This window comes from Gobio gobio (genome assembly GCF_949357685.1).
Source record: "Gobio gobio genome assembly, chromosome: 10".
Classification (NCBI taxonomy): Eukaryota; Metazoa; Chordata; class Actinopteri; order Cypriniformes; family Gobionidae; genus Gobio; species Gobio gobio.
The window spans coordinates 44,226,108-44,243,139 of record NC_137116.1 but is presented as its reverse complement, the minus strand read 5'-3'; the positions used below and the strand labels follow the sequence as shown (position 1 = coordinate 44,243,139).

At 39.6% G+C, this 17,032-nt stretch overlaps 1 protein-coding gene across 1 annotated transcript; it reads left to right on the top strand.

Moving 5' to 3' along the window:
• Positions 1–328: 328 nt before the first annotated feature.
• Positions 329–15,902, top strand: rexo1 (REX1, RNA exonuclease 1 homolog). Its single transcript, XM_079827300.1, has 16 exons — positions 329–669; positions 1,156–3,686; positions 3,852–3,959; positions 6,060–6,276; positions 6,371–6,519; positions 6,598–6,735; positions 6,833–6,953; positions 7,373–7,498; positions 7,843–7,980; positions 9,553–9,666; positions 9,800–9,873; positions 12,770–12,880; positions 13,050–13,165; positions 13,248–13,386; positions 13,869–13,989; positions 14,700–15,902. The coding sequence occupies exons 1-16, from the start codon at positions 483–485 to the stop codon at positions 14,786–14,788; spliced, it is 4,479 nt and encodes a 1,492-aa protein (XP_079683426.1). The 5' UTR covers positions 329–482; the 3' UTR covers positions 14,789–15,902.
• The last annotated feature ends 1,130 nt before the right edge of the window (positions 15,903–17,032 follow it).

Below are 17,032 nucleotides of genomic sequence, written 5' to 3'. Positions count from 1 at the left end.
ATGAACAATGCTCAATGTATGCACTGTTACACACTCACTGACCTATAAAGTCGGCATTAAAATTCTGCCACACCTATAAACTTTTAGTAACACCGCCAATCCACTTAAATCACAAAGAAACTAGTTATTCGTTTAAAAGAAAAGATTAAGGCTCAATAATAAAGCCTAAAGCATCTTTTAACGTATTTTAACTTAAGACAAACTCATTCAAGTTTACCAGGTAAGAGTTGAACTGCAAAACCGCGACGCAGACAGTACGCCAATTCCCTCAGGCAGGTGATCCGGGCAACTATATTACGTAAAGAACGCGACGCTCGCTGGGGGCCTCGCGTTCTTCTGTCGCTCATAAAATATGGCGTCGTAGGAAGTCTGTTGTTGTCCGAAAGAAAGTGGCAACATACGGATATGCAAATAACCACGCATGTAGTGTCAAAAACATACCAGTTAAAAGGCAGATAAAGTGACAGTGGTAATGAACCGCAATGTTGAGATCTACGGGGTTCTTTCGTGGAATTGACTGCCCGTTTTATTGTGAGACTAACAATGGGAAAGCCGGTACAGATGGGTGCAGCAGACCTTTCTGTCACTTCAGACACAGCAAACAAAGACGAGCCGCCTCTGGGATATACGACATCAAAAAGACTAAAGCGCATTCTGCGAGTCCAAACGGTGAATTAAAATGTCTTTGTGGTCTCAAGTTTTCTTTTGTTCAGATAGACGTTTGGTTCATGTACATTTAAATGCACTGAAGCTTTTTGCTGAGGAACAAAGAAACCAAAATAATTACATATATTAACTGTGAATCTGTCAGGAAGCCCATTTATTTATTAATAATAAAACTTTTTTTATAGCGTGGTACAACTGCTTTTACTGTTGTCAGTAACCTTTTATTCCTCAAATGTATGTAGTAACTGAGAAATGTTTGTTTTTGTTGTATGAAGGTAGTTTGCAGTATGTTTAGTTAGTTTGACATTAGTGCAATATATAAATTATATATATTTATATATATATATATATATAAGAGAGAGATTTAATTGGTAATATGGGCCTAATACATTTTTGTGTGAAATTAATTCTGCCATATGGGTGTGTTATATATTATGATTCTGTGGTTGATTTTTCACTGTAATTCATTCAAATCTTGTGACTTTACAGATCAAGGATATGATCCATTCAGTCCGGAGGTTGTGAGACCGGGACAGCATTATAATGGGGAGCCACCATCGAGCCTGTCGGCGGGTCAGGATGTGGACCTTGGTAACATGGAGTTGGAGCTGGTCAATCGGGCCATTGAGGCTGTTCGAAGTGAGATGGAAAGGGAGAAGAAGAAGCTTTCCCGGATTGGGGATCAGGGATATGAGCCCACCACAAGCTCTGTTAAGAAGAGACCAAAGCCCCCTGCATCATCCCATCAGGGTTATGATCCTGGGAGCTATCAGATGGGCCAAGCGAGTGAATACACCCCGTCCCCTCGCTCCAGCAAATACACTTTGGACTCGGACAGCAGCAGCAACAACGCCAGCGCACTGGAGTATGTGCCCACTGCTGTCTCGAAAAAAAGAGTTAAAAAGGTGTTACCTCCACCACCGTCCCGTGTCAAGTGTAAGTACACTCTGGATAAATCTAAACCAACAACGGACATGGAGTACGACCCGCCACCGTCCCGTGTCAAGTGTAAATACACTCTGGATAATTCCAAACCAACATCGGACATGGAGTACGACCCGCCACCGTCCCGTGTCAAGTGTAAATACACTCTGGATAATTCCAAACCAACAACGGACATGGAGTACGACCCGCCACCGTCCCGTGTCAAGTGTAAATACACTCTGGATAATTCCAAACCAACAACGGACATGGAGTACGACCCACCACTATCCCGTGGCAAGTGTAAGTACACTCTGGATAATTCCAAACCAACAACAGACATGGAGTACGACCCACCACCATCCCGTGGCAAGTGTAAATACACTCTGGATGATTCCAAACCAACAACGGACATGGAGTACGACCCACCACCGTCCCAAGTAAAGTGTAAATACACTCTGGATAATTCCAAACCAACAACGGACATGGAGTACGACCCACCACCGTCCCGTGTCAAGTGTAAATACTCTCTGGATAATTCCAAACCAACAACGGATATGGAGTACGACCCGTCACTGTCCCGTGTCAAGTGTAAATACTCTCTGGATAATTCCAAACCAACATCGGACATGGAGTACGACCCGTCACCATCCCTTGGCAAGTGTAAATACACTCTGGATGATTCCAAACCAACAACGGACATGGAGTACGACCCGTCACCGTCCCGTGTCAAGTGTAAATACTCTCTGGATAATTCCAAACCAACATCGGACATGGAGTACGACCCGTCACCGTCCCGTGTCAAGTGTAAATACTCTCTGGATAATTCCAAACCAACATCGGACATGGAGTACGACCCGCTGTCGAACTATTCGGCTAAACCGACTGTTAAAGAACAGAGAACTTTGTGTTCAGAGGGAGAGGGGAGAAAGAGATTTTATCCTAAAAAACAAAGGGAAGACGAGGAATATGTTCCAACTGCAAAAAAACCAAGGTCGTCGCCACCTAAGGCAGATGTCCCGAAGTACACTGCAAGTTTCTCTGAATCCGACGAGGAAAGTTCGGGGACGGAGTATCGGCCAATGTCCATAAGCCGCCTGCAGCGCAAGGGGATCACCATCGGCTTGAAACAGGAACGAGAGTCGGGTTTGATGGGACAACAAAGAAAGCAGGTTTCTAAAACAGACGATGGCTTCTCACAGAGCGAATCGGATGACATCCAGGATGTGGACAGGACAGACAAAAAGATACCTAAAAAGGTGTCTGTGAGTCAGTTGAAAAATGTTAAATCTGATAAGCCAAAAAAAGAGGAGAAGGAACCCAATAAGAAGAGTCCGAAAGAAAGGCTGGAAAGTTCAAGTGTGAACAAGACGTCAAAAAATTCAAGTAAAAAAGACAAGAACCAAAGTAAGACTGTGGATGGAAGCAGTAAGTCCAAGGAAAAGGTGCGGAAAGACGGAACCGAGTCAAAGAGTAATGATGAAAAGAACAAGAAGATAGTTAAGATAAAGAGTGAACACAGCCAAAGGGAAAAAGAGAGAGGAAGTGGCGACATCAAGAAACTCAAAACAGACAAACCTGTAAAAAACGATAAGGTGCCATCCAAATTCAAAGACCAAAGGAACGGAAAACTTGAGAGCATCGCAAAGGAGAAGGACAAAAAGAAAAGCAACCATGGGAGCAGCAGTACCTACAGCAGTAGCATTAAAGATAAAAGTAAGAAAAAAACCAGCTCGATCCTTGATCACAAGGAGGCAAGAGAGACCAAGCAGAGGAATCTCAGCCACGCTGACTTGTTCGGTGCTGAGAGTGTGGAAGAGGATGATGAGGAAGACGAGAGGATAGTGAGGAAGTCTGCTTCTGCTTTTAAACGAGGAAGCCTCATTATTAATAAGAGGAAACCCTCTGAAGATACGTCATCATCGTCAGAGGATAATTCTGAAGTGGATGATGATGGTGGTGGTGGTGATGAAGCAGTGGACTACTCCTGTCTGCAGGATGAGATGGAGTATGACTCGGACCCCATGGAGGAGTGTCTGCGGATATTTAATGAATCCAAAGAGGTCAAGACGGAAGACAAAGGGAGACAAGCTAAGCAGGTACCAATATAGTTTCAATATTTTAAATTACTCTGATTAAAATTATTCTACTGCTTTTATGGGGTTTTGAGGATGTTATTCAACGTGTTGCGGGTGGTGGAATTTTCTGGGTTTTCCGTTGCAACTGACAGTTTCACTTTCAGTTTCATGTGTGTGTGTTTTTAGTCTTCAAGGGAACAGGAGGATGAGGAGGAGGAAGAAACAGAAAGCACTTTAACTACTCTCTTTCCTGGTCAGAAAAAGAGGGTGTCACATTTTAAAGTTCAAGGAAAGGTGAGTGTTGGAATGCAGATTGACATGTTCTCTCTCTTTTTATTGGTTCCCTGCACTTCATATTTGCATATTAGCATTTTATTATTTGGTGCGCAACAGTTAGACTATAAGCAAGTCGAGACAGAATCTGTGGCAGTTTTTAAACAGAATATTGAATACAGAATAGAAGTAAATATATATACTATTAACAAATTCGGGCTATTAACAAGTTTTTTTATTTTTATTTATTCAGAGAGGACTTATTAAACTGATCAAAAGAGACAGTTCAGACATTTATAATGTTCCCAAACATTTATTTCAAATAAAGTCGGTTCTTGTAAACTTTCTATTCATGAAAGAAAATGAATCACGGTTTCCACAAAACTGTTAAGCAGCACAGTTGTTTTCAGCTGTGATAATTAATAAGAAATGTTTCTCGAGCACCAAATCAGTGAATTAGAAAGATTTCTGAAAGATCACGTGACACTGAAAACTTGAGTAATCGCTCCTGAAGTCAAGATTTGCTTCACAGGAAAAAATTTCATTTTAAAACATATTGGGTGGGTTGCACCAACAAGGATTAATCTTAAATCTAGATTAAATCAAGGTTTATCTAATAATTCTGTTGCACCAAACTTTAAACCTTGTTTAAAAATAAGCAGGTTTACATTTAAACCATCGTTTTGATCCTGGATTTAATTTATATTTAAGATTGATTCACTTTAATCCTGTTGCTCCATAACTTTAATCTCAATTATGGATTAATTTTAAACTTGCATGTGAGGAGGTTTAAATTAAGATATTAAATAAAGTACACCTACAATTAAACTATGCAGATGATTGAACAGAGATAGAAACTGTGGGTGTGTCGTCATGTCTCAAAGAAGTGTTTATTACTAATACAAATGAAAAATAAAAGCGCATTGAGCCGGCAGAGTGTGAGGGTCGTGGCGGCCCGTGAGTTTACGCCTGCTATCGAGTCCGGGATGCAGATCTGTCACGTCATTTCAAACAAAGAAAAGAAGAGAGGAGTATATTTAGCATTTAACGGCAGCGGGGATGATGAGGTGAGCGCCAGTGATCAAACGGAATGGGCGGCGCTGTCAAGAGCGGAGATAGTCACTCCCCCAATCATGACAATTATTTTGTCATAAATTACGCTGCCATAATACTGCATTAATTGATACTATAAATATATTCCCATGCTTATGAAATCCACATGCGCTTTTCAGTAACGGTCTCTCTACATAGCGCTTTATAAAGACAGACATAAAGTTTATTTCCTTTATCCGCAAGAGCTACTTATGTCAGAGAGAGAGAGTTTCTGGTGGTCAATAAAGAAGGAAATTGAATATTAGTATTGTTGCTGTCAATGGCAAATCCATCATGGCGGCGAAAATGAGGTTTTAATCGCAGGTTAAATTCTAATCCCCGATTTGTTAATCTGGGTTTAAAATTAAGTGGTGCAACACAACTCGATTTAATAAAGCCTAGATCAACAAATCCTAGATTAGCTCTAAACTGTGCTTAATTTAATCCTTGTTGGTGCAACCCACCCTTTAAAATAGAAAACGGGTATATTTTAAATTGTAGTAATACTTCACATTATTATTGGTTTTAGTCTATTTTTGTGTGTTTTTCTATCCCGATGGGGACTTCAACCTGAATGCACACTGACTCATGGGGACTCCTTGGCTGTGGGGACCTAAATTAAGGTCCTCATGAGGAAAGTTTTTTTTTTTTTATGTAAAAAGGCAGAAAGTTTTCTGTGATTGGTTGGTTTAGGGGTAGGGTTAGTGAAAGGGGATAGAATATACAGTTTGTATAGCATGAACACCATTACGTCTATGAAGAATTTCCCCATTTAGATAGCGAACCAGATGTATGTGTGTGTGTGTGTAAGTGTGTATACTACTTTTAGATTGTTACTCCCCAACACTGCGTTTTAAGTGCCTAAATAACATAAAACATGCGAATTAGATCAAAAAGTAAATGGGAAGAAGCCAGTTCAACTAAATAGGGTTCATAACATATATTATTAAATGATGAATCCATAGTTGTGTTCAGAAATGTAATTTGTCCAGTTGTTTAATAATTGCTTTAATAATTCTCTTCTTTCAGTCAGAGGCGTCGTTCAACGCTGTGCCGATGCAGCAGCGGAGGATGACGGCGCAGGAGATCTGTTACCGACGCATGCAAAAAGCCCAGCAACAGGCGGTGCAGCTGGCTGCCGCAGTAAAGACTGCGTCTGCGTCGACCAATCCAATACTGGGGCTTCCTGGAGAAAAGCGACGGGTGGCGCACCGGCCAAATGCCTCCCTGCCCTCTTCAAAGCCTGGTATGAATGGGTCCTACATTCAGTCAGTTGCAGCAGGATTAAGGTTTTGGAGTTAAAAACATTAATCGTTGAGTGTTTTATTTTTTGTTTTAAGGATTAGCTGATGCCAGCAGTCAGGTGTTGTCACCCACCAGGGTGGCGACAAATCAGCTCTCAGTCAAAGCTCAAACGTCGGCGGGCATCCTGTCAAAGACCACATCCACTGCATTGCAGAAGAGAGTGGCTCACACCCCCACCATGAAGGTAATGTCGTCCTATAACAGTCCTATAATGGTCTTTTTACTTGCCCCCAATGAACACTCTCTTTTCTGCCCATCACAGAGCTCCGCCATGACGCGTCCTGTCATTCCTGCTGAATTTGGGGCCAAAGTGCCTACTAATGTCCGTCAGCGTTACCTCAACATCTTCATTGATGAGTGCCTGAAGTTCTGTTCCTCTGAACAGGAAGCCTTTCAGATGGTATGACGTCCGACATCCATAATTTCATTTCAGTTAATGTCAACTCCCTTATATATATCGTTGATGTGTATATTGTGGATGTCTTCTTTGCTCCCAGGCTCTGGAGGAAGAGAAGGTGGTGTATGACAGGAGCAGCAGTAAGAACATCTACCTGAATGTAGCTGTGAACACACTGAAGAAGCTCCGCAGCAAGAGCACACCTACGTCCCCTGCCCTCAGTGCGTCTAACACACACACACGCAGATCATGTATTTAGTAGACATACGTCTAAAGTAGCTGAGGGTAAATCTGGGGTTAAGTGCCTTTCTTAAGAGAATACAGTAGTGTGTCTGGTTTGTGTTTGTGCGTCTCTGTTATCGATCATGAAAGAGGCCAAAAGTCTGAGACCACATTGAAAATCTGGGATGTAAATCTAATTTATTCCTGGACAATTTAGGATTTTTTGACCATATTCAAAGAAATAGTATGATATAAAATTCTGCATTAGGATTAGTGACACTAATTTACATACAGCTTAAGGTTAACAGGTGCTTTTGTTAGATGGACATGCCAAATATAAAGACATATCCACTTTGCACTCAGTTTTTAATTTGTCACTATTTTTTAATGAATATTTCTTGTGCTGTTTGTTTCACAGAGACCCCGGCTGTATCTGTGAATAAAAAGGCTCAGTCCCACGAAGAAGTACTTGGCGGACGACTTGCTGCCACAACCAGCTACACAATCAACCGCTCCGGCAAACAACAGGATGTTGACCTCAAAGGTACCTCACATCCACAGTGTAATTTTAGTATTATTTATATACTATTATATAGATTTTTATTAGATTTAACTGTTATTAGAGGTTTAGTTTTAGTTATTTTATTAAACTTATTATATTTCAGTTAGTTTCAGATGCCACATTTTTCATTTTCGTTTTGGTTTTCTAGGGTTAAGGATATATTTTTAACAGCGTTTGTTACCAATAACAACACTTTCGGTTCCAGTCTTACTCACCCATGTCTAGGTGATTTATTTTCATAGCGCTGTACAATCTGAGCGATATTTATGGGGTATTTCCAGAGACAAATCAATTTACAGCTGTTTGTGCATCATGCTGGTTTTCAGGTACCATTCTCTACAAAAAACTGAAAAAGTATGCAATGACTGAAGAACAGCTGCAGGAGCATGGCTACCCCAGACCTCACCCTGAGATGTCGGGTCACGCTGTTGTCCATAACCTTCCAGAGAAGAAAAACAATGACCGTAAGTTCTTTTTTTATTGTTATTGACCATTTCTTAACACAGAGCCAAACCACTAGGTGGCACTACACTCAAACTTTTATCACCTCATGAGCCAAAATAGTTTTGTTTTTCATGGACACAATGCATCACTTGAAACATTTGATATGACATGACCATAACCAAGTTCATAGTTGAGGGTAGAAGGAGGTGGGAACCAGTGTCATCACAAACCGGGTCCTCCCCATCAGTTAATGATTATACTAAGTACATACAAATTATATTAATTTAAAATATGTATAGGTTACTATATAGTGTATAATAAAATAAAATTAAACATTTCTTTCACTTGATTAACTGTTGATTCATTAACTAATAATAATATAGCCTATTAATTATTCACTTGAACATCATTACATTATTTTTATAACAGAAATATTTGGAAATGTAACACTTAATTTAACATGTAATTATATTAACCCTCTGGGGTTCTTCGGGTCAAAAATTGTCATTTTTGACCCGAAGGTCCTGAGTGTGACTATTTTTTTTTACGACAACTTAGACTTTTCAAATCCAGATCCCATTTTTTTCTGGGTGTTCATATACCAAGTACCAATAAAGTCACCAAGTTTCAGACCATTCTGATGAAGCTACGATTTTTAACATTTCATAAAACGCAAGATCCACTATAGTGGTAAAAATGTGCTATTGCGTGATAAAAATGCTCAATGTGTCCACCGGATGGCACCGATCTCATTAAAAAAATTGCTTTCATGAGGCCTAGGCTTGACTCTAAAATGAAATACAGCTTTAATAATTAAAAAAAAAAATAAATAAAAAAATATATATATATATGTGTGTATATATATATATATATATATATATATATATATATATATATATATATATATATATATATATATATATATATATATATATATATATATATATATATATATATATACATTTTTTATTATATTCAATGGGAAAAAATGGGTCATAATTATTGCATAAATATTAATTATAAATCATAAAATTATCTCAAAACACCAAAAAAAGAAAAGAAAACATATTATTGAACAAAAATAGATTTAATTGATTTTACTCAAATCTTTTTTATCTTAATCCCAGACATTAATGGTCATTATGTAGTTCAAACAGTATTTATCATAACATGATTTTGTAGGAATTGTAATCAGGCGCTAAAGAGAGTACCTACAGTATTAAAATTAATCTGAGCCAATGGGATCGCTTGGGGTCCTAGTAAAAAGTAAAGCGGCAGCCCCTCACAGACGATTGTAGCATAAACAAAAACAAAACAGCAACTTAAAATGTCCCAGGCCTGGTCCTCTCTCGTCTTCCACTGTCATCACTCCTCCATTTATCTTTCCGGAGCTCGTCCGTGGGACTCAACTGGTGTGTTGCACAGGTGTTCCTCATTTAACATTCACTCCACCGGCCTTGCTCTGCTCCCACAGCTCTCGGCCCCGCCCTGCTTCCCACCACAATGACATTGAATTACATTTGAACATGTCTTCCCTTCCCCTAACATTTTCAATTATGATTTTGATTAATTGTCCTGTATGTCTTCCTCAGCCTTTTCCAAAATCTGTAGTCGATGTGGCGCTGAGTACAAGATAAACGTTAACGGCAGCTGTGTGCGTAAGGAGGAGTGCAGTCACCACTGGGGAAGATTACGCAGAAACAGAGGTGGGTATGTGTACGTATGAGACGTGGGATGAGATTCTGCAATGGAAGTGCAACTGCTTCATGTGTTTCAGTGCATATTTAGTGTATACAGTATGTCACACCTAACACTGCCATGTTTGTGTGTCTCGCATAGTTCCAGGAGGCTGGGAGACGCTTTACAGCTGCTGCTCTGGTGCAGTTGGTTCTCCTGGATGTGAAGTGTGTAAAGTAGGTGTCATCTTTGGTCATCTTCTCCAACTAAATTTTCTTAAATCTAAAATAGGATATTCTTCTAAATCTCCTTAAATACGATTTTAAAGGGGGGGGGGAAACACTCAGTTTCAGTCAGTCTCATGTCAATCTTGAGTACCTATAGAGTGGCATTGCATCCTGCATATCTCCGAAAAGTCTTTATTTTTAGTATAATTATAAAAGAAAGATGCGCTGTTCCGAGTCTTTCCGAAAAAAGCCGTGCGGCTGGGGGCGTATTGTGTGGGCGGAGCTAAAGAATGTCGAGCGCGCGCCGCTGTTACTGTGTTGAGTGCGTCTGAAAGCTGCGTCATCCCTAAAAGCGGGGAAAAACTTTATTCAACATAAAAAATGGCTTTTAATCAGATACAGCCATACATCTATGATCCGGAATCAGACCCAGAGGCTGAAGTTGAACAGGAGCAGCAGCAAAAACGACTAGAGCAGGACGTTGACTATGTGGTATAAGTTACACTAACTATATAATATGTTTAGCGGCTTGTGTTATTTAAAACACCATGTCAAGCGCGAGTGTTACAATGTGTGTGTGTGTGTGTGTGTGTGTGTGTGTGTGTGTGTGTGTGTGTGTGTGTGTGTGTGTGTGTGTGTGTGTGTGTGTTTACGCGTGGTTTGTGTAGACATGATTTGTAGTAAGCGGACTGGTTTTGCGCGTCAGGCTAGTGTTTACATAGAAAGACATGGAATAGTAGCGCATTTGAATGAAGAACCGCGCTTATTTAGTTCAACATATTTCCCCACTCTTTGTGTATTGTTGTTTGGAGTGCTTTTACAATACACAAACATACACATATAGTAGCCAGCTAAACAAATGTACACACTATACATCGCATGCTCCATTGATCAATACGTGATCATGTTTGGGCTACTTGATGGGCATAGGCAAAAACAGACATTTGAAGCAGTCAAACCTGCGGTTCCAACGTTGGGACCTTTATCGCTGGGACCGCTCCATCCTTCAGTATTAGGCGATCTGAAAATCCGTCGTCGAACTGGGCCTTGTTTATAAAACAATCGGCACCGAAATGCAGGGAACAGACATAAATATTTGCGCAACTCAGTTGCTGATCCTGAAAAGCAAATTCCATCTGTACGAGCCAGCGCTTTGATGGGCGTAGCCTATTGCTTTCACGCTCTCTCTCTCTCTCTCTCTCTCTCTCTCGCGCGCGCGCTCTTCCGGTAGAATTGTCCGTACGGCCCATACAAGGAAATTCCGCCCTGTTGACGTCAAGCGGACCCATGATGGAAAAAAACTTTCCGAAACTTATGACTAACAGGAAGTACTAATTTTGGCAAAGAAATACTCCCATCAAACGTCCACCTTAGCTTTTGAAACTGTGTCCATGTTTAGCATGGGAATCCAAGTCTTTAACAGTGCAAAAAGATCAGTATGCATGAAACAGCATTTCACCCCCCCTTTAAATGTTTTTTTATTTGTAAAATGTAATAGTTTTACAATATATTATAGATAATATCAAATTAAATGTTACATATTATTTATTGTTTGTAATGTTATATAGAGAACACAGATTTTACATTTCTCAAATTGCATCAAAACTTCTGTAAAATGCAGATGCTGAAATCCTTTCATTTTTTTAACAATAAATGAATTTATTTATTTATTATTGCCATGAATTAGCCTTTGATATTGACATAAATAACTAAATAAATAAATGTATTACATATCTTACACATATGTAATTATGTCTTTGCTTATGACTAACATATTTTTGTTGGGGTACATAAGATAAAAAAGGTTGCACACACTACTTTAAAGGAACACGCCACTATTTTTGAAAATAGGCTCATTTTCCAACTCCCCTAGAGTTAAAAACCTTTTTTTTTAATCCATTCTGCCGATCTCCGGGTCTGGTGGTAGCACTTTTAGCATAGCTTAGCATAGATCATTGAATCTGATTAGACCGTTAGTATCTCGCTCAAAAATTAGCAAAGAGTTTTGATATTTTTCCTATTTAAAACTTGACTCTTCTGTAGTTACATCGTGTACTAAGATATGTACGCAATGATATTACGCAGCGCCTGAAAATAGTTCCCAGCACGCTCCCTGTGCAAGCAGGTTGTCACGTTGGTTATGTTGATGGAAGTTAGCCTATTTCAGGCGCTGCGTAATATCATTGTGAGGCTGCACTCATCGTACGGCAGAAAAGTTCCTTGATTATTACGCAGAAATGAGAGTATAGTTCTTAGCCGTATCGGCCTAGAAAATCGCAACTTTTCATTTTCTGTCGGCCTTAGTACACGATTTAACTACAGAAGAGTCAAGTTTTAAATAGGAAAAATATCGAAACTCTTTGCTCATTTTTGAGCGAGATGCTAACAGTCTAATCGGATTCAATTATCTATGCTAAGCTATGCTAAAAGTGCTACTGCCAGACCAGGAGATCGGCTGAATGTATTCGAAAACAGTAAAACTCAACTGTTTAACTCTAGGGGAGTTGGAAAATGAGTAGCTATTTTTCAAAAATAGTGGCATGTTCCTTTAAGGAAAGGGTCTCCAAACTCGGTCCTGGAGAGCCCCTGTCCTGCAGAGTTTAGCTCCAACCCCAAATTAAACACCTGAACCAGCTAATCGGTATCTTACAAGGCCCTAGGTAGACACTGATTAGCTGGTTCAGGTGTGTTTATTTGGGGTTGGAGCTAAACTCTGCAGGACAGCGGCCCTCCAGGCCCTTTCCTGCATCTAGAAGTCTTTTGCTAGTTGAATCTGCCTGTAGAAGCAGGAAAAGCTTTTAAGAAGGTGTTTAGGGTGAGTATTATACTGAAAAGCATGTTAAGTAATGTGTATGAGGTCTCTGAAGGATTAAATAACTGTTTTTGCTGTTCCCTTTCTCTTCAGCAACATGTACAAGATGGTCGTAAAGAGTCGTTGGATGGTTTTGTGAAGACTTTCAGCAAACCGTTGCCAGTAGATGGAAATGCAGGTGTCTACGCCTTGGATTGTGAGATGGTGAGAACAGTTATTCAAATACGCCCACACTTATTTTAGGTGGTAAAAAAAAGCCTCATGAAGGAAACAGGATGCGGTTGTGGGTGAAAGTGTATATAAAGCTGATATTACAAGCAGGTTTAAACCATTTAATGCTATAAACTTTTTCAACTCAATACTTGTTTTATAGTGCTACACAAAGACAGGGTTGGAGCTGACTAGAGTCACCGTCATTAACTCTGACCTCAAAGTTATCTATGACACGTTTGTCAAGCCAGGGAGCAAAGTGGTGGATTACAACACACGGTAGGAATTGTGTTAAGAGTTTTGCCATTCATTCGCCTTTCAGTTTTCCAGTTTCAATTACACCTGTGTCTGTTTTGTCCAGGTTTTCAGGTGTGACACAAGATGATTTGGAGAACACCACCATCACCCTGAGAGATGTGCAGGCGGTGCTGCTGAGCATGTTCAGTGCTAAGTCCATTCTAATTGGACACAGTCTTGAGAGTGACCTTTTTGCGCTCAAGGTTCACATAAACACTATTTGTACTGTCTTTATAATGATCCAAAACCTAGTGTGCTGCCTATCTAGATAGCATTTTTAGGAATTTTAAGTGTGCTTGTGATACAAAGATGGATTCTTTGATTAATAGAAACTTCAATGAACAACATTTATTTGAAATAGAAATCTTTTGCAGCATTAAAATGTCTTTACTATCACTTTTGATCATTTTAATGCATCCTTGCTGAATAAAAGTATTAATTCTGTTTTTCTTTTTTTTACTTATTCCGAATTTCTTGAGCACCAAATCAGCATATTAGAATGATTTCTAAAGGATCATCACAGGAATAAATTGCATTTTAAAAATATTAAAATGGAAAACGGAATACTTGTTACACAGTTACAAGTATACAGTTAGGTAGCATTGTAGAGTTTGGAACTGTGGCATTTTTGTCTTTTAATTAATATTTATGAACATAATGGTGCTATCTGTTCTCTGTTTACTAGCTTATTCACAGCATGGTCGTGGACACCGCCATTGTGTTTCCTCACCGCCTGGGTCTGCCCTACAAACGTGCCCTGCGCAACCTTATGGCCGACTACCTCAAACGCATCATACAGGACAGTGGTGAGGATGTTAATCTGCATTATCAGTATCAGCTTTCTTGGGTCAAACACACCAAGAAATTAACAGGATATATATTCCCCCCGAAAAAAAGTAAAAATTGTATTATACATTAAGAAAATTAGGCTTATTTTTAAGGGCCATTATGATTTTTTTAATATGGTCATATTGTCATTATTAACTACATGTATTACTGTCATTATGTCCCGTTACTGTCTGGGCACCAGTGTTATTTTAATATTGAGATGCTATTATATTATATCAAATTCATATTTTTCTTTTATATTTTCCGTCTTCATTTGCATTTTAGTTAAAGTTTTAGTAAGATTTTGTCATAGTTTTTATAATTTTTTTTAATAGTTTTGTTTTTATTCATTCTTATTTCAGTATTCAGTAATTATTTAAATTGAGCATAAATTAAATTCAGTGCAATAAATAAATGCTTTATAAATTGAAATTAAATATCATTACACTATAAGAATATGACATTCTAAATTGGGCTTAAATTGGGCTTCATTTTCTATAAGGCAAAACATTTAATCTGGTCTGGATATGAGATTCACCTTCCTTTTTATCTAGCCGTTGAAAGAATGTTTCATAATAATATTGTGTTATCAAACTCACTTGTCTTTTAGTTGGAGAATAACATGCAACACATAAAGGCTCTAAATAACATGCTCTGGACTGTATATGTGCTTCCTGTCTCTTTACAGTGGAGGGACATGACTCCAGTGAGGATGCGCGGGCCTGCATGGAACTCATGGTCTGGAAGATTAAAGAAGATGCCAAGGTGAAGAGATGACCTCTGACCCTGCCAGTTCTCTCTCACCATGTTATGACCTGGAATGATTTTTGATGAACAGAGTGTCATAGAGGAAGAGTCACTGAAGCTCTTCATAATGGGCCGTGCGTCACATGGGTCGGATAAACTCTGTCAGAGTAAAGGCTGCAGTTTGAATGACGGGGAAAGAAAGAGAAGGACTAACACAAAGGGGAGGAGACCTGTGGGAATAATGTGACAGATTGCAAAGCCCGGACCACCATGGCTCCTAGCAACCGGAGCTAGTGCCCTATAAAACAAGCAATCCTATTTATCACGTGCTAAAACAGACCTAGTTATGGCTGTAATTATCATTAGAAGTGGACATGGATTGGGCTGAGGGAAATTGACCTTTTGTTGAGTTTAAGTATTTTCTTTTTTTTTTTTCAGCAGTATTTTTATGTTTTCAAGAACCCTAGCCCTCTCAGTTTTGATGGTGTTTTAAAGTTCACTTTAGGTGATGTGGCTCCAGGTGTCATTCCTGGAAAGTCTATTTGTTGCACTCTACAAATATAGTTGTATATTAAATCCACAATTATACTTGAAACCATGTTTTTCAGCACTGATGTGATGTCACTTCCTAGAGTAATAATGTATAGCAATCCACACACTCTAAATCGCTGTCTCTGTAGCTGCGAATATGTAAACCTAGATAATTCTGACTCAATGTCTTGTAAGCCAGACTCAGTATTATCATCTGTACTCAAATTAGTACAATTTATTTACACATTCAGATCTGTTAGTGATTTTGTTCATGTGAATCATGAGCTGACAGGACAATTTGAAAAAAATAAACTGTTTACTTTGATTTACTTTTTAGTTTAATTTGTATTAGGTTATTTAAGCTCTAAAATGAAGCACTTTGTAAATTGACACACTAAATGTCATGTAATCTGTGCAGGCCTGCCACTTTAAACACATCAGACTGCTCCTAAAAATGCATAACTTTCATAATTCACTATTCACTAAAGATTAAGATCGCTGTACAGTGTTTTGTAATGTTATTAAATTAGTTGACATTTATGCCATGAGCTGTACATAAGTTGTATCTAAGCTGGTTTTGTAAAAGCTATAAATAAAACAATCACCAATTTTTACACGTGTGTATATACCGATCAGGCATAACATTATGAAGTGAATAACGCTGATTATCTCTTCATCACGGCAAGTTGATGTGTTAGAAGCAGGTAAAATGAGCAAGCGTAAGGATTTGAGCGAGTTTGACAAGGGCCAAAATTGTGACGGCTAGACGACTGGGTCAGAGCATCACCAAAACTGCAGCTCTTGTGGGGTGTTCCTGGGCTGCAGTGGTCCAAGAAAGGAACAGTGGTGAACCGGTGACAGGGTCATGGTTGGCCAAGGCTGATTGATGCAAGTGGGGAGCGAAGGCTGGCCCGTGTGATCGGATCAAACAGACAAGCTACTGTGGCTCAAATTGCTCAAGAACTTAATGCTGGTTCTGATAGAAAGGTGTCAGAATATACAGTGCATCACAGTTTGTTGAGGCTGCATAGCCACAGACCAGTCAGGGTGCTCATGCTGACCCCTGTCAACCACCGAACGTGCCAGCAGTGGGCACGTGAGCATCAGAACTGGACCACGGAGCAATGGAAGAAGGTGGCCTGCCTGGTCTGATGAATCACGTTTTCTTTTATATCACTTTGATGGCCGGGTGCATGTGCATTACTTACTTGGGAAACATTTTGCATTTATTTACATTTATGCATTTGGCAGACGCTTTTATCCAAAGCAACTTACGACTCCATGTTGCTCCCCTGGAGCCTTGCTCAAGTACACTCTGGTGGTGACAGCTGGGATCGAACCAGCAACCTTCTGCGTATCAGTTCCATGGTTTAACCCACTGGACCACCATCTCACAACATGGCACTAGGATGCACTATGGGAAGAAGGAGAGCCGGTGGGGGCAGTGTGATGCTTTAGGCAATGTTCTGCTGGGAAACCTTGGGTCCTGCCATCCATGTGGATGTTACTTTGACACGTACCACCTACCTAAGCATTATTGCGGACCATGTACACCCTTTCATGGAAACGGGTTTCCTTGGTGGCTGTGGCCTCTTTCAGCAGGATAATGCGCAAAAATGGTTCAGGAATGGTTTGAGGAGCACAACTGTTTGAGGTGTTGACTTGGCCGCCAAATTCCCCAGATCTCAATCCAGTCGAGCATCTGTGGGATGTGCTGAACAAACAAGTCCGATCCATGGAGGC